Source organism: Sprattus sprattus, assembly GCF_963457725.1.
Source record: "Sprattus sprattus genome assembly, chromosome: 8".
In the NCBI taxonomy this organism is placed as follows: domain Eukaryota; kingdom Metazoa; phylum Chordata; class Actinopteri; order Clupeiformes; family Clupeidae; genus Sprattus; species Sprattus sprattus.
In genome coordinates, this window is record NC_137927.1 from 16,816,092 (window position 1) to 16,842,590 (window position 26,499).

Genomic DNA, 26,499 nt, shown 5'->3' on the forward strand with positions numbered 1-26,499 from the left:
GAAACCGATCTCTTTGTGTGGCAGGGGGGGTGTATCTGTGGGCTGCGTCATCTCTGTCAATTAACCCACAGGCTGTGGACGCGTTTAAACAGTATGAAATCTGAAAAAGCACGATCGGTCTCATATCTTGACTGCGTGCAGGCTGTTGTCCATATATTTTTGTATTCCTACGGCCTTTAGCCAAGATGAATTGCTGCCAACTCAAGTTTGATCTCTGTGGTTGGGCTGTTAGCTCCAGCAGTAGAGAGGCTGTATTGATGCAGCCCTGGCACTGGTCTAATGGTTACTGTCCCTGAGGATTTCTCAAATAGCCCATCAGACTTGCCTGCTAAATTATTCATTCAAGTCCTCAAAATAGGGAGCAGTTTCAGTAAAAGAGACTTGTTTCTCCTATTTTCCTCCTAAATCTTTATGAAGCAAACTTTCACTTTAGGTTGTCAAAGAGAAGTACGCTCTTTATAAATGATGTGCGATACACACAGTCTGTTTCCACATATGCAGGTGGTGGGGAGAGCCAAACCGTCAGCCAAATTAAGAACACATCCCCTTTCCCCTTCTAAGCTCTGCAGACGCCCACACAGCGCTTCAGTGAATGCAGTAGTGGGAGCTGTAGATGCTTCTGTGTGTCTGTGCATCTGCATCCCTGTATTTACACCCAGCAGTTTCTTCAGATGGAAGTCTAACACATTAACCTGCAGGATGAGCCAGGAGGGCTTTGGGTATCCATGCTGCTTAAGGGGCTCTGCACAGCGTACCTTTGAGCCCTTATTGTCCTTAGAGAGATCCAGGGGTATGCGCAGCCTCCCCTCACATCCCATGCCACAAGCTAGTCCAGGGGGAAACTGGTGTGCATTCTTTATGAGCGTGACCTATTTTTTTATGCCGTTCTTGGTGCAAGGCTGTTCCCTGAGCTTGCGCTGGAACTGTGTGTGCGCAGTATGGCGAAGGCTCTTCTCTGACTGAAGTGCATCTTCCGTCTGTGTGTGTGAGTGTGTGTGCTGAGGTGAAAATGTTGTGGGGGGAACTGATCAATGATATCCTCTGACAATGCTCCTGTCCCAGGCGCCGCCGACATGGGAGCCAAACATTCTCTCTTGGGAAACTTCTCCTTGGGCCAGTCGCCGACACTCGAGAACATCCAGGCGGCCTACAGGGATGGGGAGAGCGACCGAGCGCAGGATCTGATCAGGATATCTTGCAAGGAGAGTGGTGGGCTCCGGCCAGAGCGGGTAAGACATGCTTCCTCTCCTCTCTCACTTAACGAGTCTGTTGTTTCTGCTGGAGGTGAAAGGAGCCAGGAGCAGGAGGGAGGGAACGAAACAGGCAGCCGAGTCTTATCGATCAAGGGGGCGAAGAGCAGAATTCCCTATGCCCTGAAGAGGGGAGAGAAGAAAGAGCAGAGTGGTGTCATGTTTATATCTAATATTGGACACGAGCACACAGTCAGCAACCAACCATAGCCAGAGCAAGCACAAGAGCTGCCGTTCCCATGTTTGTTTATATTGAATGCAGCTCCACGTTGGCTATCGTCAGGGGAAGAGGTGGCCTAGTTAGCATATGCTGTTCCTCCATCAATTTGGCTGAAATAGGCACGCTGAAATGCAGATATCATTCTGGATGTATCTACAGTGGCTGGGAAGAGGAAGCAGCCCCTTCTGTTTTTGGCATTGTGGTGAGATAGGCGAGACAAGATTCGGGATTCTCCCCATGCTATTTCTGAAAGCTACTGGTCAGTCAGGTATCTTGTTTTGTAATGAAACAGGGCAGTTCAAAGGTTTAATTCCTTAGGAGCCGATGAAGATGAACTTAGCAGGATTATTTCCAACACTTTGTCCTTTGGTAAAGTCTGGAGAAGAGCAATAGCTTTTGTAAGCAACACAAGGTTGATATTGACATTAATATTGATTGGTGAGGTTGATTTTGCTTTGCAGTAAAAAATAATATAATGACCTAGTTAAATTACCGATAAGATACCGACATTCCTACTAGAAAGGCATATTTGGACATGTACATTGAATCCTACTCTAATAAAAGACATTGATATAACCTCCTGACATTTCATAATTTTCTCTGAGGCTTGGTAAATATTGGCACCTGTGGGAATTGAATATGAAAAAAGAGAAGTGAAGAAAAGAGAAGTTATTGTGTCCAGTCAGCGTTAACCACTCTAATGGGTCTGTAATATGGTCGTTAATGATGCCGCTATTGGTGGTAGTGGCTCTGAATGCCATAGCTCAGCATACATGCACACTTACACTCTGATAATGAAAGAAGCATCAGCTTTCAGCACCTACTTTGAATAAGACCCCGTCCATTAAAAGTGACCTGTAGTGTTGATTGATGTTTCATCCTCTTAAACATACAAGACCTGACCTGGAACACAGTGTCAGTTTCATTTTTCTATGTTTGAGAATGTTGCCAGGGCTCTTTCATCAGATTAGGAAACATTCAGTCGTGAGATATAATGGAACAGAAGTAGAGACTGGTCATTCAAGTGGATTCTTATGAAGTGTGTCTGCTTGGAAAGAAGAAAGCCAGAATAAAAACAGGAAGTGCCGTTTAATGAGCTGACTCTATGGGTATGCCAGAGCAGTAGTTGTGTTGTTGACTGACTATGTCGGCGCTTGTTTGAGGAAAGCAAAAATTTGTTGCATCACTTATATAAAATGTGTTTGAATTGATTAATTAATGCATCCGTGGTAGGTTTCAAGAGTTAAAATAATTTGAAATTGTTGTATTTTTTATTTTTTTTGTCTTTGTGCTTCCTTTATACTTTTAATACCTCCTCACCATTTAGGAAGCCAATGAGAAAAATCATTTTAATAGTATTAATAGTGTTGCTGCCATCTAGTGCCGGTTCCACACATTGACATGCGCTCATGTTTGTTTTCAGCTTTTTACACACTTTAAAAGCACAGCATGTAGTCTTGTCCCATCCCATTTCCAGACTTTCAATAATTAGGCTATTTAATTTTAAACAAGTCAAAACAGTCTCCCATAATCTTCCTGAACATTCCCTGCACCTTAATTGTTGTAGGCCTTTTTTTGCATTTCTTTGCATGACATGGATAAGAATAAAACACAGCAAATTTACAATGAAGACACGAAGAAGGTATAGGAACACTTGGTAGAGTATCTTTTTACTGTACCTGCAGACTATCATTATTATAACAGGTTCAGGAATGTCATCAGTTTTGACAAACAAAACCAGATTTTGCAGAATTATACTTTCTAACGTTACAGTTAAGAGCTGAGAACATGCATAAGAACACCCAATGTGACTCCTATAAACAAAAACACTTGTTTGGGATGTTTACACAGACCACAGAGATTCGGCATAATAACGTTAAATACCAATAGGCTATCAGTATGATATAGTAGGAACTATATCATTAACCTTTGCTGTATTTATAAGTCTGCTGTATTGGCTCAAAGCAACTCATTAAATGCAGGTGATCCCATTGAGGATAACTTTTGCGACATTTCAAACAAATGTTCTAGTTCTGGTTTTGTAGTGAACCTATGAATAGGCTATGTGTCTCAATAGTTTATCAGCCCTGCAACTCAAAAAGCCTACCTAATATAGTTAGACACATTTTCTTAAAGTCTCAGCACCTCTGAAAGTAGGTTTTTGAAAAGTGTGTTTTTATAGATGATTTAACCAAAATCACTTTTTAAAGCACTTTGAGCTGCATTAAAGCACTTTGAGCTGCATTTTTTTTTTTTTTTAAATATAGGCTACCACGCCTATCTCCTAAATGGATAACACTCAGTAGATCATTCAACCACTGTGGTACCACTTATGAAAAGATACTTGATTGCCATCTCTTGCTGTGGAGAGAACAACAGAAGTGAAGAGTTCATTCTCTATCTCGATAATGCGCATTGCACACAATTAATCGAGACCATCAACTCATTTTGAACTGATTTGTATTTTAATAGCAAAGTTGGTGTTGTCTGCATGTGTGTGCCAGAATGTCTGTGGGTCATTGGTGTTACAGAATAACTGCCCTGTTAGATAATCTTTATTGCTCATCCAACAGGTATGAGGAGAGGCGATCCTTTCTTTCGCAGGGCAAAGTGTTATCATCCACGTAACAGCATATGTTACGGAATACAACGGCCAACTGCTGCAGCACAATCACACTCGCATTTTCTTGCAGAAATGCATCTCTATTCTCATGTTGATATACATACTCTGGAGTGTTCTTTATTGCACATGATTGAAAGGCTAACTAGGAAGCCTATCCTTTTAAACATGTCGTCCTGGTGTCTTGTGGTCCGCGCAGCAGGAGCTGCTGTGTGTAGCTGCTCAGTATGGGGATGTGGAGAGCGTGCGCTACCTGCTGAGAGAGGTCAGGGTGCCCATTCCCCAAGAGACCGGAGAGAAGAACCCAGCCATCCAGGCCGCTCACTCGGGCCAGCACCACGTGGTCAGAGAGCTGCTCAACTCCATACCCTGTGAGTCAGTGACAAAATCAATGGGACCGGAGACTGCAGGGGAAAAACTGTTAGAACAGGAACCTTTGAGAAATGGAATGTGTATCGACTGGGATTTAAAAAAAAAAATTGATGTAATGAAGACGTGCAGACATCCCTACAGCAGTGATTTTTACACACATATGATTTCCCTCTTTCAAAAACTATTAAGAAGAATTGAGCAACACATTTTCTGTCCTTTAGTGCCTTTTTATGCTCCTGCTCACTATCATCCTCCTCTCCCACTCTCTTAACCTCTGTCTGTCAGCGCATTGTCTGCGCAGGGACCTGCTGAATTGGATGTTGGCGACAGCATGCCAGCAAGGACACCTGGAGGTGGTGAAGCTGCTGGTTCTTAGTTACCAGGCTGATGCAGAGGGCTGTGCCATTAACAACAATGAGTTTGCAGTCATCACGGGCCTGCCATTATATGCTGCAGCAAGAGCAGGTATGGCTTGCACGCACACACACACACACACACACACACACACACACACACACACACACACACACACACACACACACACACACAGTGCTAGTAGGTTTTGTGGGACCGGGCAGTCACCCCACGTTATTGGGATGTGCCGACTAGAGATAGTGGTGAAGAGGAAAAACCATGGTGCACAAGATGATGGTTTTCATACAAAAATATATATTTGTATTTATTTGCCTGGGGAAATCTCTCCAACACCAAACATACATTAAAATAAATAAATAAGTACTAAAATAGCAAACCAACAGCAATTCAACAGCATCTATTTCACCTCTGAACAAGAAACTCCTTCGCCACCCCTTCCAAAGGAATGAGGCAACCTTAAATAATGCTTTCCATTTGGCCAAATTGGACCAATCATGCCCAATTGAATCCAACAATGTCAGTGGGGTAACCCTACCCGCATTAGTCCTATAATGCACATAATACATTACATTAACAAATTCACCAGCTAATTCACCAATGTTCCCATAACCATACATTTACAGCTTTTACACATACCATCCATATTATTAACAATCACACATAACAACTGTCAAATTAAACACCCCTCATGCCAATTCCCATCTCCCTCCCCTGTGGGACGTGGAGAAATACCGCCCCTTAGAAGCGCGCGCTTCCTCAATCAAGCATCAGAATTGGAGTGTTGTGTTGGGTGAGACTGTGAGTATCTGTGTGTATGAGTGTGTTAAACGGGGTTGTATGCAGAAACAGCGAGTAAAGGTGCTATGACATGTTAATGGATGTAATGATAATAAACAGGTGAAAGGTTACAATGGTGAATCATGTTTTGTATTTATACTGCGATTATACCGCGTTGTAAACACACAATGGCGTTTGCGTCTGAACTCGCGCCAAACTCTCACAGCCAACCATGCACACAGGCTGCATGGAATGGGTAGCTAGCGACAGACATGTCTAGGCATGTGTGTGTTAGAGTGAGTTCATTGTCTCTCTCCCACTCTTGCGGTCAACGAGAGTAAAGAATCCTCGTAGAATCATGACTATAAATGTGAAACGTATTTTCACTTCATGTAACCAGCTTGTGCTTGTTGAACAAGTGGTGTGATAAATTAGCCTACTTGCTTTTACTTCTAGAGGTTTTACTGGTGTGGTTGGTGTCCTCACAATCAGACTGTGTACTGGGCTGTTACTGTAACACAGAGCTGCCGATAACCCGCCCGTTGGAAACGGCATGTGAACCAAACCACTTTGAGGAATGGGGATAATGATTTTTCAACACTTAAAACAACACATTGTTTTACGTTTATAATAAGCACCGCTTGTATTTAATATTATTATATTATTCAAACGTATTTATTTGTGTTTACAATGATTGTTGGGGGGACACGCCCCCCCTGCCCCTGCCCCCGCCCCCGGGATTTCCGCCTATGGGTGGAAAAGGGAATTCACCTGAGATAAGAGCATGTAAAGATAAACAGCAAAGGAATCTGTTGATAAGCTCTGTCCTATAGCAGTTCCCTGTAATTACAATGAGTTGCAGTAAACCTGTGAGCCAACCTGAGCAGAAACTTTTACAGTTTTGATTTCTCTCTCGTGTGTCATTGGTCACAAAAGTGGAAGTCGTGGAAGGGAATTTACTTCAACCAGCATTCCAAAGTAAAGCACACTTCTTCTTTCTGGTGGTATGTTAGCGGTACTTCCCATCACTGAAGCACTCCAGAGCCGAGCCTTTTGAGTCAAGCCAATATTTCTGTGCTCCCCGTAGGCAAAAAGGAGATCGCCACCTTCCTGCTGGAGAATGGGGCCGGCTTCTCCTCCTACACCTTGATGGACCACCCCGACTTCAGCCGAGAGCTGCTGCGTCAGCGCCTCCTAGAGGCCATCCCCGGCCCAGAGGCCAGCGGGACCACGGAGGAGGTCAGTGTCCGAGTCAGACACAGTTTAAATCAGGGAAGGATTGCACAGGCCCCTGGCCTACATGATGATGGGATTTAATGGTGATTTTGGATCGCTTGAGGAGGGGAATGAAAGCAGTGTCAGTGGAATTGTCAAAAAAAAATGTTGTGTACATATCTGGTATTAATCAAACTATTTGCATCTAGTCAAGTGACTGGCATGCATTCAGGAATTGCACAGCTTGTTGTGTAAATGTCTGGTATCTATCAAAATAACTTGGGTGTGGGCATGCGTGTGTGTGTTTGTGTTCCTTTACTCTTTTATATCGAGATGTTTGTCTCTTTATATTTCCATGCAATCCTGTGTGTGTGTGTGTGTGTGTGTGTATGTGTTTACTTAAAAGTACTTAAAAGGCTTAAAAGTTAATATGTATGTATGTATGTTTGTGTGTGTGTGTGCCCATCTCTTCAGGCTCTTTCAGTGCAGTGGTCAGGCCTGAAGCTGCCATGGCTGGAGCTGGACTGGTTTATGGATGTGTCGTCACGGATCACCCATCTGGACCTGTCCAGAAACAGCTTGAGCTCCTTGCCCTCCGTGGTGCCATGGGGCCTGATTGAGCTGCGCAGCCTGGACCTCTCATGCAACCAGCTCAAGGAGCTGCCCAGCACCCAGTCCTCCCAGGAGATCATCTGCACACGGTGAGGAATAACATAAACACAGTAACAAATATATATGCTTATGTGTGAGTGCACACATACACACACACACACACACACACACACACATACACACATGCACACACACACAGATACACATATACACAAACTTAAAGGCCAGAGCAAGCACACATATACACATAAACACAACCACACCCAGTTTGCACATAAACATACAGAGACAAGCTTCCCCATGGAGAACAATGAAGGAACACACACACACAAACACACACACACACATCCAGCACACAAACCCAAACAGTATCTATTCTTTACACACATCAGTGTAATCACTGGGTCCTGAGAGGCATGGGAAAGTCGTCTCAAATCTCCACCAAGCATTTGATTTTTTCATGCTCCTCTATCCTCAAGCCAGAGAAATAAATCTGTGTAATCCTGTCTGCGTTTTCTCCCCTCCCTCCCTTGGATGTTGTTCCTTTCCTGCTGAAGATTACGCGACGTCAGTCTATCTGAGAACGAGCTGGCCAGCCTTCCTCCTGGGCTCCTTCACATGTGCCAACTCCAGAGGCTCAGCGCCGCTAAGAACAAACTTACCTCCCTGTTCGAGGTCCCTAATGGTACGCCCCGCACAGCACACACAGACAGGAGACAGGGACACACTACTGATGGGGTTTGTGATGTGTAGTGTGAATTGGACCTTTGGGGTTGGAAACAGAGACATCTATCATTTGTATGATAGAAAGATTTTTTTTTTCCTGTGAGATATACGTCTATGAACTCTCTCTTTATTTGTCTTTCCGTATCGCTTCCTCACACACACACACACACACACACACACACACACACACACACTGATTTTCATGTTAAATTCAGGGACCAACTGGATAGGTCTGCGTAAGCTGCAGGAATTGGACGTGGCAGACAACAGCCTGAGCAGCCTGCCCTCGCCAGTACTGCACTGCTTTAAGTCCCTGTGCAGCCTGAACGTCTCCAGGAACAAGCTGGCGTCCTTCCCTGACCCGTGGGCCTGCCCTCTGGTTGGTAATCCTACATGCTCTCTACCCCTTCAGAGCTTCTCTCTGGGTGGTGCTGTTTTCTTCCCCACAGTGCTTCTTACATGCATCTTGGAATTCCACCCATGCGGCAGCATCATATTTCAGTCCTTTTGCAGCCAGAGCATCCTAAACCCGATCCCCAACCCAGCCTCCCTCACCAGAATGTGCTTATTCCTCAACTTTCTTTGGCAGTCAATTGTTCATAGGCTTATAGGGACATAGCCTTGTTATTGGGGGTAAAAAGTGTGATGGGTTGATGTGGTCCACCTTGCCAAAAAAAAAAAAATGTATCTTGAAGCAGATAAAGAAAGTGTGTAGGCCTCTGTCTTGGTGAAAAACGTGGGGTCCATCAAACCTTCAGCATTGCAGGATTATATGTATTGAAATTAAAAAATACTACACAGTTGCATTTCCTTGTCCTGACAGAAATATTTAAGAGCATCCTGCAACCAAATTGAGAGCCTGCCTGATTTGATCTCCATTTTCTGGAGGACTCATCTGAGGGAAGTGGACTTCTCTGACAATGCCCTCAAGGAACTGCCCTCCTACATATTTGAGCTGGAGGTACAGTACATACACATACCTTCTGTCAATAGGAACAGTTACTCAATGTATTTTTTCATCAGCTACAGGCCTGTCCTTCAGTGCACTGCCTCATGATGGCACTGTTGTCCAAGTCAAATAATTCAATTGCGGCGTTGGAAAACAGTTACCACTTTGAGGAAACTGACACTTTCACGGATAACAGAATCAAAACACTGATACACAGAGACTGAGTGTATGGTCATTAAATCTTAATAGGTTCATTTTATTTTAATGAAACTTTGGCATGCCCCCTAGCAAATCGTATCAGTAAAGAAATAACTCAAACAAGCTGGTAGATTTAAAGATATTTGAGACTCTCATTACCCCTCCTTGTGTAGCTCATAAAAGACCTGGCAGTTATTCAAAATACACACAGGAAATCAGTACAGTAGCTTAGAAAGATCAGTTTACAGATTATTGCTTTCTCTGACCCACCAGGATGGCTTTACAGTTTCACATGGTACATATTTGGGCGATTTTATTAGGTTTGGGTTCAGGTAACAGAGATAAGCTTTTTGGGCTTTTCTAAGCAGTATCAGTGGGTGGGATGTACCCAGGTGAAACCCCCAGGTGATGCGCCATGGTGGAAGAGGGCACAGTCGCGTTAGGCACCCTGGTGATTTTGTTTGTGTTGCAGGCCATTGTGTCCCTGAGGCTGTGTGGAAATCAAATCTCTTCTCTGCCCGCACCCAATAAATGGAAGTGCTCACAGCTGAGAACACTTGATCTGTCCAGGAACCAACTGGGGAAGTAGGTCATACTGTTGACTGCCCTCTCTCTCTCTCTTTCTCTCTCTCTCTTTCTTTCTCTCTCTCTCTCTCTCTCTCACTCTTTCTCTCTCTCTCTCTTTCTCTCCCCTTCTCTCTCTCTCTTTCTCTCTCTCTCTCTCTCTTTCTCTCCCCCTCTCTCTCTCTCTCTCTCCCTCTTTCTTTCTCTTAGTCACTGCATGGCTTTCAGGGACTCATACCCCTTTGGTATAACTTCCTGTTAAATCAGTGTCCTTCTAAAACCCAGACTCCATTTTTTTTTTACTCCAATGTTTGCTGCTTCTTTCAGGAGTGAGGAATCAACTAAAACCAGGAAGTTGACCTTTTTCGCCACATGGCAAAGAAGAGACCCTGAACCAGGTAGATTGTTTGGTCACACATACATTTACTTACAGTGCCCTCAAAGCAACAAGGCTACATAAAACAAAACTGTAACAAGGGTCATGTCAAATAAATTTGTTCTCCGTTGTTATGAACACTAGTTTCTGAGCAGTCATAAGTTCCAGTGTCCAAGCACTGCCACACCTCTATACAGAGTGCTGGTCTAGGATAGTCTCTTAATTGTGTGTACAGTATGAAGTCATTGACCAGCTCCTGAGACTCTTGTGTCTGTGGCTTTTTTGGCAGTGTCGCCCATCCAGTTTCCAGTAATACTGCGGGATTCGTTGGAAGTACTGTTCTTGAACGACAACCAGCTGGACTACGTTCCCCCTTCCGTGTGCAGTCTTAAAACTCTCTCCGAGCTCTATCTGTCCAAGTGAGTAGCTCGCCTAAGGCTGAAGTCCAAGGGGAAATGGGGCTGAGCTCACTGAGATGTTGCCCGCTTTTGGGCCCTTCCAGTGCATCTGATACCCCAATGGTCTCCCTTTTCTCTGGCTTATGGTTTAAAGTTTGGTGCTGTAAGCTAGTGCTGACGTTGACGCAGCTTATGTGTCGCAGCCGCGGCTACTGCCGCTAACGCCATATCCTCCTTATTTTCCCTGCAGCAACACTGGCATTCAGGAGCTGCCCGCAGAGCTTGGCCAACTTCCCAACCTCTGGCAGCTGGACATCGAGGACCTCAATATCAACAACGTCCCGCCCGAGGTCAGGAAGGAAGGTAGTGTTACGTGCCGTGCCATGCCGTCCCATGCTGTGCCATGTCACCCCCCCAAACACACTCACACATATGGGCCCCACTTTTAGATCCACTGGCCCACATCTGCTAGATCCACTTAAGCTCATGTCAGCCTGGAGGGGCGTTTGGTGTCACAACACGTTAGTCAGGGAATCTGCTGGCCACTCAAAGAGACAAGCCTCTTAAAGCGGTTGAGTTTGTGTGCACAGGGCATTCTGCTGCTGCTGCTGTGCTTTCACATGGATTACATGTTAGCTAGAGGACGTGTGATATTTAGTCTCCAGGAGACAGTTCTTGATACCCTTGAAATAGCAATGGGAAAGTGACATTCATTTTAGCTGAAGCTGCTGCGAAATCTTTTTCTCCTTGTTATAACAAGGTATAATAACTCAATCTAATTTGACTTGGTTTGCATTGCAAAGGTAGTACTGTATACTAATGTGAGGCCAATCAAGACTAAATAGATTTATTAAGAGAAACTGAGTTTGTGTTAGTCGGAATACATAGTGTTAATGTGAATCACACATGCAGGATTTTAAGTTTTACATTTATTTCAAAGTGTTGCGAATATGAGGTGACCCCTATAGTGAGTTAGTGAAGAAGAAGAAGAAGAAGAAGAAGAAGAAGAAGAAAAATAGTGGATCAGCTTCAGGAGCCTACAGTAATGAAAAGTTCTGACTGCAGTCCTGTGTCCTCAGGGCCAGCTGCCGTTCTGGGGTACCTGCGTGCCCACCTGAGGAAGGCGGAGCCATGCCGGCTTCTGAAGATGCTGGTGGTGGGGCCGCCACGGCAGGGCAAGAGCGCCCTCCTGGAGTCCCTGCAGACGGGTCGCAACGCCCAGTTCCTGCCCGCCGAGTGCAGCATCCGCACCTCTGACTGGGAGCTGGAGCGACCCAGCGGCATCAAGGCGGGGGTGAGACAGCGCCACACGTCACATCACACTCACTCCCATAATCAGACATCCTCAGCCTCATGCTCGATGCACTCACATGACACACTCACATGTACAGTAGTTACACTACCGCGTGCTTTCAGCCAACTGGGGTAGAAGTCTTTGTAGAGCGGAAGGCTGGAGTCTCTGACTGAGGTCTGAGGTCACAGACTGAAGGCTCTACTCAGAGGGGTCTGGAATGCCGTGTTTGACTCCCAAGGCAGCATTGCGTCATGAACAAGCCGGCCACAGACACGTGCTGGCCGAGGACCTTCTCTCCGAGGCGTCTCATCTCGTGCTTATCTCTGTGTGCATTCCCATGCACACGCATGGCCCAGTGGATGAGTAACAGAGAAATACTGAAGGGATGGACCTCCCTTTTTGAAGGGAGGTTTTTATTTCTCATGCATTTTCAAATCTTGCATAGTTTAGGTGATTTATTTTTACTCTAAAAGGCAAACAGCGATAAAGTCCCATCTTGACCTTTCCTCCCTTAAAGCAATAAAGAGAGCAAGCGTTTGAAGTGACTTTTGACCCCTCCTGTAGAGGTGGTCTCATTTCCAGGCAGAGGCTGACTTAACTTCCTGTTCCCCTGTGAGTCAGGAGTCCGTCTGGCCGGGGCAGCTGGTCCTGCTCAGCCCACCACTGATTTACCACTGCTGTCCTTTTCCCCCCCATCCCATTCTCTTGTAATGTGCACATATGAAAACATTCAGGTCTCTATTTGAATGCTCCACCACCCCCTACCCAGAGGCAATGTGAAGTATGCTTTGTGGTTAAACAACCAAACAATTGCTGCAATTGTATGAAATACTGAATGATTTTCTGAAGCAGTGGTACAGTATTTTGAGTTTTGAGGGTTTTTTTTAAGAAAAGAGGTTTTCATCTGATCCCATGACGTGTGTGTTGCTAGGTAGACTCGGTGTCCTTCAACGTGTGGGACATTGGTGGGCCAGCCAACATGTCTACGGTCAACCAGTGCTTCTTCACAGACAAGGCCCTGTACGTGGTCATCTGGAACCTGGCAGTGGGGGAGGAGGCGGTGGCCAACCTGCAGTCCTGGTTATTGAACATCGAGGTGAGGGGAAAGGCCAGCGGAGAGGCCTCATCTCCGTGATACCTCCTCATTACATCCCTGACAGCTGCTCTCTTCTCCTGGCCGGGGCCCCCTGGGGCTGGGGGTGCTCAGGGCTCAGGGGCCACGTCAGCGTCAGTCAGCAGGGGCATTTCTTATTTTGGGTCAAGCTGTCCACTGTTATTAATTATGAGGGTGTTGAACTGTGTAACTATGTGAACGGTTGAGCTTTTTAAGTTAATACCGGGAATATGTGTGTTGAATTTAGTTTATAGATATGATTCTCAGTTTATGTTCCCTGCTGTTTTATATTATATATAGCAACAGGACCAAACGGGGGTTTATGACCAGAAAGTAGATTGTAAAATTCAGATTTCTATCATTTTCATTCAGGGTAGATGCAACCTTGTATATGTGCTGTACTGGTCCATTATTTATGAACCATGTTTTAGGAGGTATCATTTTAGATAGGTGAGAGCCATGTTAATGAGCAGTTCTTGGGGATTTGACTGTGGTGTTTGTCTGTTAGGCCAGAGCGCCAAACTCAGCTGTGGTGGTGGTTGGCACGCATCTGGATCTCATCGATAGCAAGTTTCGCACTGAGAGGATTGCCACCCTGCGGGCCTACGTGCTGGCGCTCTGCCGCACTCCCTCTGGAGCAAGGGCCAGTGGCTACCCTGATATCACCTCAAAGCATCTATAGTCAGTTCCAGCTTTTGTTCTATTCAGTTCCACCTTTCTGTGAAAGCGTGTGAATGGTTCTGGAATCTTTTAATGCACTGGAGACGATCCCGGTGTTTTCCTCCCCACTAATGGTTGGCATGTGGGTGTGTGTGTGTGTGTGTGTGTGTGTGTGTGTGTGTGTGTGTGTGTGTGTGTGTGTGTGTGTGTGTGTGTGTGTGTGTGTGTGTGTGTGTGTGTGTGTGTGTGTGTGTGTGTGTGTGTGTGAGACAGTGAGGTGTCCTGTAAGACTATGGAGGGTGTGGACGGACTAAAGAAGCTCTTGTATCAAGTGGCCTGCTCTATGAGGGACATCAGCAGTGCAGCCAGTTGTCACAGACTGGTTGGAAGGCTGGTGAGTACTACATGCTGTGATTTCAGCCTTGATGTTTACTTCTTCTCCGTAAATGTAATTATGTGAAACTGAAATGACAAAGTTACAGAATGGTCCACTTCAATAGCATTGTCATTCTTACTTCTTCTCTGGAAATGTCATTATGTGGAACTGAAAGGACAAAGTTACAGAATGCTCCATTTCTATAGCATTGTAATTCTAAAAACTGATCATTTTTAGGTTTCCTCCGGTAGGAGGTAACCTATTGTTATTGTAGGCTTTCTTCTATGAGTACCATGGGAGTCAATGGCAGCCCCTAGAACCATATGGTAACTTTTTGTGAAATTTGGCACACTCATTAAGGACAGTCCCTTCTTCATTCACACCAAGTTTCATGGCTGTCATTACACCACTCTAGCGCCACCAACAGGTCAAAGTTGGACTTTTGTAACACACGCAACTTTTGAACCGTATGACCGATTTTCAAAAATGAGGTACCATTGGATTCCCTGGATCAAGACGAATTTAACCCACCCCATGGCGTCAATTTCCAGTTATATAGATTTTCCGCTATTTCCGGTTTTATCAAAAACCTTTGAAAGCCTACTCCTCCTACAATTTTTGGCAAATCTTCATCAAAATCACCAGAGATGATCTTCAGACCTAGCCTCACAAAAGTTACTATTTAGAATTTTGATCGTCACAACCGTTTGTCCGGTACAGCCACTCAAATTCAGCTGAAAAGTCGCCAAACAGGAAGTGAAGTCATATTTTGGCAAATCTTTGTGAAATCAACACCAAACTTGATATGTCACTGGAAGACACTACAACATGTTCCCATGTGCAAAGGCAACTTCATATCTTAAAAAATGATTGATATAAAGCAAATTGGATACATTGTTAACGCTAAAATAATGCTTTACACATCAACAGGTCAAAAAGTGATACTCTGATTCAATCACAAGTTCATGTGAAGACACTTGAGAATGTTAAGTACACAAATCTGAAAAAAAGTTGACTGTAAGATGAAAAGTGGATTTTTGGTGAATATTTGAAACATGCATGCTTGGCTAATTTCTAGGGTGATTTTCAGTAGAAGGTCTCTCTCTTTGCTCCTCCGCGCGTGTATGCTCCAGATTCTCTCTCTCTCTCTCTCTCTCTCTCTCTCTCTCTCTCTCTCGCTCTCTCTCTCTCTCTCGCTCTCTCTCTCTCTCTCTCTCACACACACACACACACACACACACACACACACACACACACACACACACACACACACACACACACACACACACACACACACACACACACACACACACACAGGGACAGGGACAGGCTCAGGCTCCTTTGACACGCGCAAGCACACACACACAACATTTAAGGAAATGTAGGGATGACCACAGCCCTTCTCACTCTTAGCTTGAAGCCATGGCCCTTGAGGATCTTCAAAGTAATGCATTTGAAATGTAATATCCCATTGGCAAGTCTGCAGCATGGATCTTTCTATACAGTGACAAATTGTCACAAAAATACATTTTTCCCTGGTTCGCAATGTCTGGAGGAGGAAACCGCCATCGCTGCTTGCAGCTATATTTATTTTCAAAATACATATTTGTGTGTAATGTACTTTACCGGGCACATGCAGCTCTGGACATGAAGTACCCTGAACACAATAAGCATGAACTTGCGCACATATCCCTAGGGAGTGCTTAACAGAGAACACAAGGGACTCAACACGTGTCTGCACGTCTAAATGACAAGCATTTACAGCTCTGACTGAGAGATCCCTTGAAAGTACACGAAAGGAATGATTAGGGACCTTGTTGCCCCCTGTTCACCCCACCACCACCCCCCACCCAGATCCCCAAAAGTTACCTGACCCTCCAGGAGGCAGTGCAGGCAGAGCGACTGAGGCGAGACTCGGAGGACATGGTCCTGTACCTGACCGACCAACAGCTGGAGCAGGTCATCGCACAGAATCCCACCAGTGACATCAAAGACTATGAAGATCTACAGACAGGTAGCCAGCTTCAAACCACCTGTTCAGTTGAACCCTAGTTTCACCTTAGTGATTCCCCTACAATATGTCACCAGTAAGTTCCGCCCAACTTAGTCAGTCTGTTGGAATCAATAGTTTGTTTAGTGCACCGTCTTGACCTTCAGTAAAAACAGGTTTTACACATCATGTCCATATGTCATTTGTCAACTGAACAAACATTTTTAAATGCGGCAAAGTGTATGGTGTAAGTGTTTTTGACAGACAGACAATGAATTGAGATAATAACTTGGAGAAGAGCATACAAAACTGGGCTTAAATCTGAACCCATCCTACATGGTCTTTGTACACGCTAATGTTACACTGACGTGTGCGAAGAGTGACGATGAAATGTGCACATGCCGACGATGTCAGTCACATGCTCCATCTCTACCCCACAGCCATCAGCTTCTTGATTGAAACGGGCACCTTGTTGCACTTCCCCGACACCTCTCACGGCCTGTGCAAGCTCTACTTCCTGGACGCGGTGTGGCTATCCGAGTGCCTGGAGCGCATCGTCCGCCTGAAGAGCTCGCGCTCCGTGGCCCGCAACGGTGTGATCCTGGCCGAGGACCTGCGCATGCTGTTGGTGGGCACGGGCTTCACCCAGCAGACGGAGGAGCAGTACTTCCAGTTCCTGGCCAAGTTTGAGATAGCGCTGCCTGTGGCCAACAACAGGTGAGAAACCTTCACTGTGGACCACCCATGTACATGCTAAAATCAGGCATAATCTTGATACCTGCTCAGCAGAAAGAGAGGCATGTGTCCATCTCAGGCCATTGGCATGGATTCAAACTTTAAAACATATCATAGAATCATAATGGTCTGAAAACAAATCTAATCTCATTCTCACAAACGAGGTCAAAATAGCACCTTATGATGTTCATCTTTATGACCAGACCAGACCAAACTACACTCTTGCCTAATGCCCTCCACCTGTCTTGCATACTGCAGCTATCTGCTCCCCCACCTTCTCCCTGCCAAGCCTGCCATGGATATCCATGGCTTCCGCCTGCAAACCCACAACACCATCCAGCGGCACTTCAAGATGAGCTTTGTGCCAGCTGGATTCTGGGAGCGCTTCATTGCCAGGATGCTGATCAGCTTGACTGAGATGGACCTGCAGGTGCGAACATCCACAGAAACACATGGCAACACCACTCAGTATTTAGTTTGAGGCTGCCAGGTCCAGCCAGTCATCGTAAATCCTCAGGCCATTTACATGCTTCATGTAATTTAATGTACTAACAACCACAATTTAGCATGCAGACCCATAGCCACAGAATGTGAAATTGTATGTGGTTGTAGCTCTGGTGACCACATGACCAATATGATTATCCTTATCTGCTTGTGGAGGTTATATTTATATCTTATGTAACTGTGTCGAAATCAGATGTAATGAAAATGTGGGTCAAAATGTTTTGTTGTCACACTTCACAGGCATTTGAGAACAAAAAGAATCCAAAAAGCCACAGGAACAGAAGCACAGTCATTTACAGTTTTGCTGGGAACCAGCAACGGAACCGCTGCAGCACTTTCCGTGTCCGACGGAACCAGACAATCTACTGGAAAGAAGGACTCCAGGTGACCTTTGACGGAGGATACCTAAGGTAACTATAGTTTTAAATGCCCAAAATTGAATTACCTTTTATCCGTCCAAACAGGATCTATTGTAACACAGTGAACAATAATTAGCATAAATTAGACCCTCGGAGGAATGCTTATGGAGGAAAGTAACTGCTTGCCAAATCATCATCAGTGAATCATCACTGCTTAAGTTATGATTCTTTGCATGGCTGCATACTTATATATTTAACATTTCATTAACCATTTTGAAGACATAACAGTTTCATTTCGAAAATTGGTACCCTGTAGTGTTTGGCACACTGGCAACAGTTCAGGAGAGTTTTTCCACGTAACATCAGGACTGTGTGTGTGTGTGTGTGTGTGTGAAAGCCCTGGGCCGTGCGAATGTTGATGATAGGCGTGGGAAGAGAGGCCCACTGAAGTATGAACACATCTCTGGTGTGCAGAGGGAAATGAGGCGTTGGGAGATTAAGGCTGTTCACACACACATAGGCACACACCCACAGGCACGCTTATGCACACCTTTTCTCTCTCGCTGTCTCACCCTGCAGCGTGGAATCATCTGACCTGAACTGGAAGAGAAAGAAGAGTGGGGGCATTAAGATCATCTGTCAGTCGGAGATGAGGGACTTCTCAGCCATGGCCTTCATCACTGACCATGTCAACGCCCTCATAGAACAGTGGTTTCCTGGTGAGGCACCAACACCCTCTTAAACCCGTTCTAGGGAAAATCTGCACATTCATGTTCATTCAACATGGTTTCAGTGGCTCAACATTTATTTCTATAACCTGTTATATAACAGAATAACAGAACAGAACAGTTTTCTGTTTGGTGTAGTGGTAGGGGCATCCTCCCGCCCTGTGAAGGATGCACATCATATCTGTAACACAGTGTGTATATCTATTAGCAGTCAAGATGAGAGAAGACAATGAGCAGTGATTTGTTTCATGGATTTCCTTAAATGACAAGGTCATTTTGAAGTCGTGAGCAGACCTGTAGTGAAGAGATTTCGCTAGGAGGCTGCTGGTGCAGAGGGAAAGCGGTCTGACGGACGTGTGATTGGATTACGCCGAATAGTAGTGATGGATGAGATCGGCAGATATGTTGTGAGGAAGAGAGACAGAGAGATAGTGTGTGAAAGAAGAAGTGGAGCGGGCAAAACAGCAAGAGAAAAGTGTTGTGGCCCAGTGGGTTGACACATTTGAAAGGGCTGGTTTTGTTATATCAGTGAATGGTGCAGTGGGGAGAAGGGATATTAGGAAGCTCACTTCCTGCAAAAGAGGAATATAACGTAGTAGGTGCCACGAGTCCACATTTCTGCTGGAGGAGCTTAAGAGAAGGGAGTTCATCACCGTTGTGCAAGAGCCAGAAATGTGAAGAAAGTGGATGATGAATTGGTTTAGGGCTAGATTAGGTGTCATGCAAGGCTAATGATGGGGAGTGTACTGGTGTAGCCAGTGTAATGAAAGAGAACTGTCAGTTTACTGTAAATCATTTTTTACCAGAGGTTCTTATAGTCTCTCTCTCTCTCTCTCTCTCTCTCTCTCTCTCTCTCTCTCTCTCTCTCTCTCTCTGTCTCTCTCTCTTGCGTGCTCGCTGTGTCTCTCTCTTGAAACAAAATGCTTTTTGAAGAATGTGGTCTTGGGCTTCTGGTGCCTCAGGTTTGCTTCAGTAAGGGCTGAGCAGCTAAGTCTACCTCTGTGAAGATGAAGAGGAGGTGACTTTAGAGAAACTGGAGAGGAAGGACTTGTCACTGTGTATAATGTTGATTACTTGAAAAAGACAACACCCTTGGTTCAGTGCAAGACGTTAGAGGTGTTACATAAAATATTACAGCAAATATTACAGCAATCTCAGTTACTGCCAGCCAGGAGGCTAGATTGGTTACTCAACCTTGAATGGGGCTGAGGACAACCTGAGCAGTTGGAGGGATTAGTGTTTTCTCGAGAAGAATGAGCAGGGAGGAAGAAGGAGTATTGATGCATAACAAGATTCTAAGCCGATTCAAGGAGAAATGGGATTTGAGTTTCAGCCAGGTGTCTTAAGAGCATGGGGAAACCTCCTATATGAGCCCCTGTATACGTTGGCATTGATCCTAATACAGATGTAGTTGGTTCTACATCTGAACCCTGATTGTCTTGCGGTTTCACCTTGGGCTGTGTCTCTCTTTATGTAACTAAGGAGTTATCATTCTGAGCCATCGCTGGTGATGTCCTCACTCACAATGTCCATGAAAACAAAAGATGACATCCCTGTCACCTCAAGAGAGTAATGACCTCTCAAGAGCTCCTGGGACTCTACCCTCTGCGTGTAGGTGGTTCTCACGTCATCTGCCCTCTCAAGACAACGGGGCTTCACAAAAGGAGAAAAGAAAAGGAAAAAGGTTTAACCTTGTCGTATGAATGTATATACCATCAAATGCCATGACTAATTGTGATGAACATCACCTTGTGACAATTTGTAGTAGTCAATAGATCACTACAACAGGGGTGCAGCTTATGTTTGTCATTCCCCCATTCAGCCATGCATCCCACACAACATGCTCTCTTCTTTTGTCATAATTTGCTGTTGATGAGAGGGCAGAAAATATACTTGTATTGGTAACACATGGCAACAAGCAAAACAAGCAAAAAGCCTTTCAATTCTTGCTTGGGGGGATTTTCACCCATTCTTCCTGTGAAGATTCTTCTTTTGAGGTCTATCCACAGATTTGTGATGTTATTTAGGTCAGGGGACTGCATGGCTGCTGATTGTTGGGACAAGGTTTGAGGAGTCATAGTATTTACAGAGCTTTAAATTTTGCATCACCTGGCCTTTCCTAACCATGATTGTGAACAAGGCATAGCTCTAACAAGCTAATTAAGATAGCTTGGTAAAAGTAAGTGGCCTTTTTTCAAAACAAAAACAGTACACTTATCTTGATTTAACTTTATGCCTTTGGAGATCAGTTTGTCAGTTCATCTTCTACTCACTATTCACAGTGACTGAAATGTTGACCGGGGGTGCCCAAACCTTTGCATACCACTGTAGATACCTGAAGGGGACTGACCAAACTGACACACACACATACAACTGATGAACACACACACTAGGGGTGTAAAAAAGAATCGTTTTGCATCGATGCATCGATCCAACAGCCGACGATACGATGCATCGACACGTCCGCAAGAGTATCGATCTAAAAAAAAAAAAAAAAAAAAAAAATTTTTTTTTTTTTTTTTTTTTACTTTTTGTTGCTAGTGCACTTTGATGAGTATTTTTATTTTATAGTGAATGAAGTAGGCCTACAGGGGTATTTTTTGTTACCATTTGCTGCTACTAGTGCACATTTGCACTCATTGCACTGATTTTGTGGAGCATTGTCATTTTAAATTGAATTAACTACAGGCCTATTATTTGTTACCGTTTGCTGCTAGTGCACTTTTGCACTGATTTTGTTGAGTATTGTTATTCTATAGTGAATGCGGTATAGGCCTATTTTTGTTACTTAACACTTTGTACTTTGTACAGTACTTTTTGATGCATGGCCTTTCAGAATCTATAACAGGGGCATTATTATTTTTCAGTGAATGAGGTTGTCATAGGCCTAGGTGGAGTACAACTTTTCTGCTTCTGTTATTGGCTGTTGTTTCTCAAATAAAATGCATAACGATATAACAGCTTTCATTGATTTATTTCAAATCTGAAACATTGTCTAGCCTGTAAGGTAAAAAAAAGAACAAATTAATCGAATCGAATCGAAATCGAATCGTATCGTGGTGTATTCATGAGTATCGAAAATAATCGAATCGTTGGGTCTGGAAATCGATACTGAATCGAATCGCCATGATGGGTGTGATTTACACCCCTAACACACACACACACACACACACACACACACACACACACACACACACACACATATACACACACACACATACACACAGACAGACACACACACACACACACACACACAGACACACACAGGAGGGCTCATATGAAGGTTGACTCACCCTGTAGTTATCTCAGCAGGTGTGCTCCAGTGTTCCTGCTCTTTGACTGGCCAGCGTCTCAGGCAGACAGACAGACAGACAGACAGACAGACAGACAGACAGACAGACAGACAGACAGACAGTATTAGCACACCTGAGCCAGCTCATGCCATCACCGGCATGGTTCACACTCATGATGACTTCTTGTTAATCTCCCTTTCATCTCGGTGTGAGAGAATTCCATGTCTGTGTGCCTGCACATGTCCATGTGAATTTCTGTGTGTATTAGTTTACTGTGTGTGTGTGTGTCAATGTGTGTGTGTGTGTGTGTGTGTGTGTGTGTGTGTGTCAATGTGTGTGTGTGTGTGTGTGTGTGTGTGTCAATATGTGTGTGTGTGTGTGCCTGTGCCTGTGCCTGTGTTTGGTTCATGTGCCTCACTTGACTCGTCTGTGTGAGTGTATATTTACTGGTCTTTTTGTTTGTGTGTTTTACTTTATGTGGAGTGTGTTTATGTTTATTTTTGTGGCGCATGTGTTTGTGTTTATTTCTGTGGCATGATTGTGTTTATTGAACAACTCGACCAACGCCGTGTTCTCCCTTCTGCAGCGCTGACGGCGAGTGAGAGTGACGGCACTCGGCTCATAGAGCAGTACGCTCCCTGCCCGGGCTGTGCCACCGTGGCGCGGCAGAGCGAGCCCCACCCGGCCGAGCCTGGTCCCGCCGGTGCTGTCCACTATTTCAACATGGAGGACTGCGTGCTGGCGGCTGTGGACAAGGAGCACATCGTGTGTCCTAACCACCCCAGCGAGCCCGTGCCTCTGCAGGAGCTGGTGCCTGAGCTCTTCATGACCGACTTCCCCTCACGGTATGAACGCGCACACACACACACACACACACACATACACTCACACACACACACACACACACATACACTCACACACACACACAAACATACGCACTCTCTCATGCACACACAAACTCGCATTCATACCAAATACACATACACATACTCGCATGCACACACACACACACTGTCATGCACACACAAACTCACATGCATGCACAAATACACACACATATACACATGTTCACACTTGCGCACACCTACATACTCTATCTCTATCATGCTCACAAACATGCACAGACTTACATGTACACACATACTCACACACACATGCAAGCACTTATTGCACACACTTACTCATAACACTCACACATAACACAAGTTTTTATCACACACACTCACACGCATACAAGAATGCACACACACCGCACTCAGTCGAATGGCACCTCAACCCTTATCAGCCACAGGATTTTACTTGACAGAGAGCCGTTCCATGGTGAGTCATGGGCCTTGCTCATATGGAAGTTATTTAGATTATCTCCAACAGCCAATGTCAACTTTGTGTCACACTTCTGGCATACAAGGCCTGCAGCGATCCGTTCTGCGGGATTCTTGTGGCCTTGGCCATGGAGTGGCAAGGGACTGAGGCACGAGTGGTATATAATCATCTCACAATAAGTGCTTGTGAACATCTCTGCTTGTTTTGAATGCTTGCTATAGCTTGCTGTGAGAAAAGGCTGATGTCCCTGTTTACATTATCAGACAGGAGATGGGTTTGGACATATTTGGACTGTCTCACACAAAAGTTCAGTTTACACATGCAAATATACAAGGGAAAAAATCTGATGTTTGCTTTTCTCACACAAGGGTTCTGTTTCCACATGCAAAGATACAAAGAACAAGGAAGAAGTCTGATGAATAGCGTTGCATCACAAACCACAGATACAGTGATTACACACTATGGGCCTGTGGACAAGTGACTAAGCTAAAACCCTTTAAAAGCGTTCGTAGAACTAAACCCTCCCCCCCCCCCCCCCCCCACACACACACACACACAAATATTTCCTTAGCTTTTTTACACACATTACTTTTCCTACAAAAGTACGAAAGAATGAATGATAAACTGAACACTGTTAGGATTGGCTTCACTCCAAACTTAGGCACAAATCTATTGCAGGCCACAATAACAGAGGTGTTTATTATCCCTCCTTCATATAAAATCCGGGATGAAAGAGCTAAGTCGGGAGGGAGCGGGATCATAGCGGACAGAGGATGGAGTTAACGATAAGGACATGCCAGAATGAATATGTAGCCAAACCATAGAATGTGCCTGTAGGATATGCTGAGCTTTGCTATACACACATGTGATGCATATGTTGTCTACTGCCGGGAAGCACACTATACACCGAAATTTAGATTAGAGACACGTCTTTGTGCGGAGCACATATGAACCATATGCTGTTGTGGAGGGAAATTTCCGGAACACATGAGACAAGACCAGAGTGTGTTTGACACGTGAGCAGTATGTCACGTTACATTTGGTTATGTGTGCTGGCAGCAGCGCAGTGTGTGGGACGGATGTGTGTCATTACAAAACCACATTATTTGCATACAAAGCATGTTTTGGGCACAGAGGGTGGCGTGATATTTTTGAGCAGCTAATGCTTTGTGCTTATGTCATTGTTATATCTATTTATGTCATTGTTTTATGTATGTATGTTATTGTTATATCTATGTTGCAGGCTGTTTCTGGAGAAGAGTGAGCTGGACTACAGCGAGGATGAGAAGGACATCCTGGGCCAGGGGGGCAGTGGCACCGTCATCTACAGGGCCAAATACAGGGGTCAGCCTGTCGCCATCAAACGGTTTCACTTCAAGAAGTGCCGTCAGCAATCCTTCTGCAGTGACACAGGTAAGCCCCCCCCCCAACACACACACACACACAGCATGACATCCTGATGAGGTCGATGGTCAGTCACCACCATATGGCCAAGTGTTTTATAGCAGCATTTCAGCTACGGCCCTCTGTGAAGGACATCGTTCCCAGGATCAGTAGAGAAGATGGGCCTTAATCCTCACTGGATTTACTGGCCTGTTTACCGTATCTCCAAAGCATCTACACGGCTGCCTGGATATCACTTAAAGTGCTCAAGGATGTGTAGTAGTGTTTAACCACTGATACTAACACATGTGGTGTAACTGCATGCAGTTATCCCCAAATTGCTGCTATTTGTCATCGAAATGAAACTAATCCTTTGAGACGAGGTCAGACACACAGCTCTGTAGTTTGCAAAAGTCCTTCTCTTGTTTGTTTACAGAAGTTTGTTGAGTTCGCTGGCCAGATTACACGGGGTGGGGGATTCATTAAAGAGGATGTTGTCAACCGATGAGGTCGAAGAGTGCCCACTCAGCACTTCTTCGCTGGGGTTGATGAGATTTAACAGACAGAGATGGCTGCGAGGTCTGCTCCATGTCCTCGCCGATGCTTCTCACGTCGTGCCAAGATGTGCTGTCGCTGGTCTGCATTAATGAAGGCTTCTGCATTTCGTTGTCATCCCTCATAAACCTCCCAGCCCCTCAAAAAGACACGGAAATATAATGCGTCGTGTGCGCGGCAGCAGCCGGCCATCTCCATATCATTCCACTTAGGTGACGTCAGTGTGCAGGTAATTAGACAGTTAGAGATCTTCTAATGCCTCTCTCCGAGCTGTTTCATGGTCTGCAAGTCATAACAGTCTGTCGACCTTCATTTCCTCCTTTTCATTCCGCCAACAGCCAGCCTCTCGTTCCCAGGAAAAGATCTTAAATGCCATTCCTCTTGATGGGCTATGAAGGGGTTGTTTACTGTTTCTGTTTTATCATTCATAGTTTAAGGCATGGGGCCATGTATGCCGGCCTTGCTATGGTGCTGTTAAAGATTTTTAGGGTGGCTTGGCTACTCTGCTAAGTCTGCAGAATTTTCTCTGATACCGGGGTGGGGGGTGGATCTTAAAAGTTATCACACATTGTTGAATTTTGTGCATGCGTTGCAATGTCTGCACGCTACAAAGTGTAGGTTTTTACCACTGAAGAACAAGGTCAAGTGTTTCATTTTGACCGCAGGTAATCTCTCTCTCTCTCTCTATCTATCTTTCTCTAGGGATTTGAGGGACTAGGTCCCTGTTGAGAGAATGCCCCTTTTTTGCTGATTGAAAGTTCTTGTTTTTGTTACTTCCACAGCCCATTTTTGGGACTTTACCACACAGCTATTCAAAAACAAGCAGTTGTAGAATCATAGAACTGTGGTAGTGAATTGTAAAAAATGTAATATTATCATTGTATTGTAGACGCTTTTGTTATAGAGGGTAATTTTGGATGTCGTTGTTCTATAAATGTGTACGGCCCCACGTGAGTGGCCTGCTGTGGTGAGAAGGAGTATGGCCTTTGGTAACCTTCCCTGTCACCCGTGAATTGCCTGAAGCCTCAAACATGAGTGAGTGTTGGCTTCTTCAGAAGAAGACGATCAGAGGCTTTATTACCTCTCTCACATTGTACAGAAAACCAGTCTCTGATATACCACATACATTTTCCACATGTCAATCAACAGCAAGTAATTTCTTCCTGTGACTCAAGATTGACGCAGAGGCTGCAGCAGAGCCACACTTCCTCATAACCTGACTCAACCTTAGGTTTGCTGATCAGAGCAGAAGCAGCATTAGTCAGGAAGGTCTTTGGGACGGGACAGGGTTGAGGACAGCTTTTAAAGGGAAAGACACACAGTAGTGTTGTCTGTTAACTGTTGCATCTTGTTTAGAGTGAGACCATAAATCGAACCTTCGACAATTCACACCGTCTCCATCTTTCATGTCTGAGGTCAAGGGCCGAGGCCAGGATGGGGGAAAGTACAGTAGCCCCGGGCGAACCTGACTGGCGCCTCTGTTCAAACTTAATTACCCCGAGCCAACGTGCGCTACGCAGAGCCGAGCGCAGT

General features: G+C 44.9%; 1 protein-coding gene across 1 annotated transcript in view; it reads left to right on the plus strand.

Annotated features, from left to right (window-relative positions):
• Positions 1-26,499, plus strand: part of lrrk1 (leucine-rich repeat kinase 1) — a gene marked incomplete at both ends in the record, with an annotated part of 39,639 nt that overhangs the window by 3,033 nt on the left and 10,107 nt on the right. Inside the window, 23 exons of the mRNA XM_080844135.1 lie at positions 1,063-1,229; positions 4,290-4,461; positions 4,748-4,927; positions 6,702-6,853; positions 7,304-7,530; positions 7,999-8,126; positions 8,383-8,546; positions 8,991-9,128; positions 9,787-9,899; positions 10,206-10,276; positions 10,544-10,673; positions 10,903-11,015; positions 11,732-11,946; positions 12,878-13,042; positions 13,569-13,741; positions 13,994-14,114; positions 15,951-16,110; positions 16,527-16,803; positions 17,080-17,251; positions 17,566-17,735; positions 18,264-18,403; positions 22,292-22,550; positions 24,272-24,441. Coding sequence (XP_080700261.1) covers positions 1,063-1,229; positions 4,290-4,461; positions 4,748-4,927; positions 6,702-6,853; positions 7,304-7,530; positions 7,999-8,126; positions 8,383-8,546; positions 8,991-9,128; positions 9,787-9,899; positions 10,206-10,276; positions 10,544-10,673; positions 10,903-11,015; positions 11,732-11,946; positions 12,878-13,042; positions 13,569-13,741; positions 13,994-14,114; positions 15,951-16,110; positions 16,527-16,803; positions 17,080-17,251; positions 17,566-17,735; positions 18,264-18,403; positions 22,292-22,550; positions 24,272-24,441 — 3,777 coding nt within the window. The remainder of the gene's footprint in view (positions 1-1,062; positions 1,230-4,289; positions 4,462-4,747; positions 4,928-6,701; positions 6,854-7,303; positions 7,531-7,998; positions 8,127-8,382; positions 8,547-8,990; positions 9,129-9,786; positions 9,900-10,205; positions 10,277-10,543; positions 10,674-10,902; positions 11,016-11,731; positions 11,947-12,877; positions 13,043-13,568; positions 13,742-13,993; positions 14,115-15,950; positions 16,111-16,526; positions 16,804-17,079; positions 17,252-17,565; positions 17,736-18,263; positions 18,404-22,291; positions 22,551-24,271; positions 24,442-26,499) is intronic.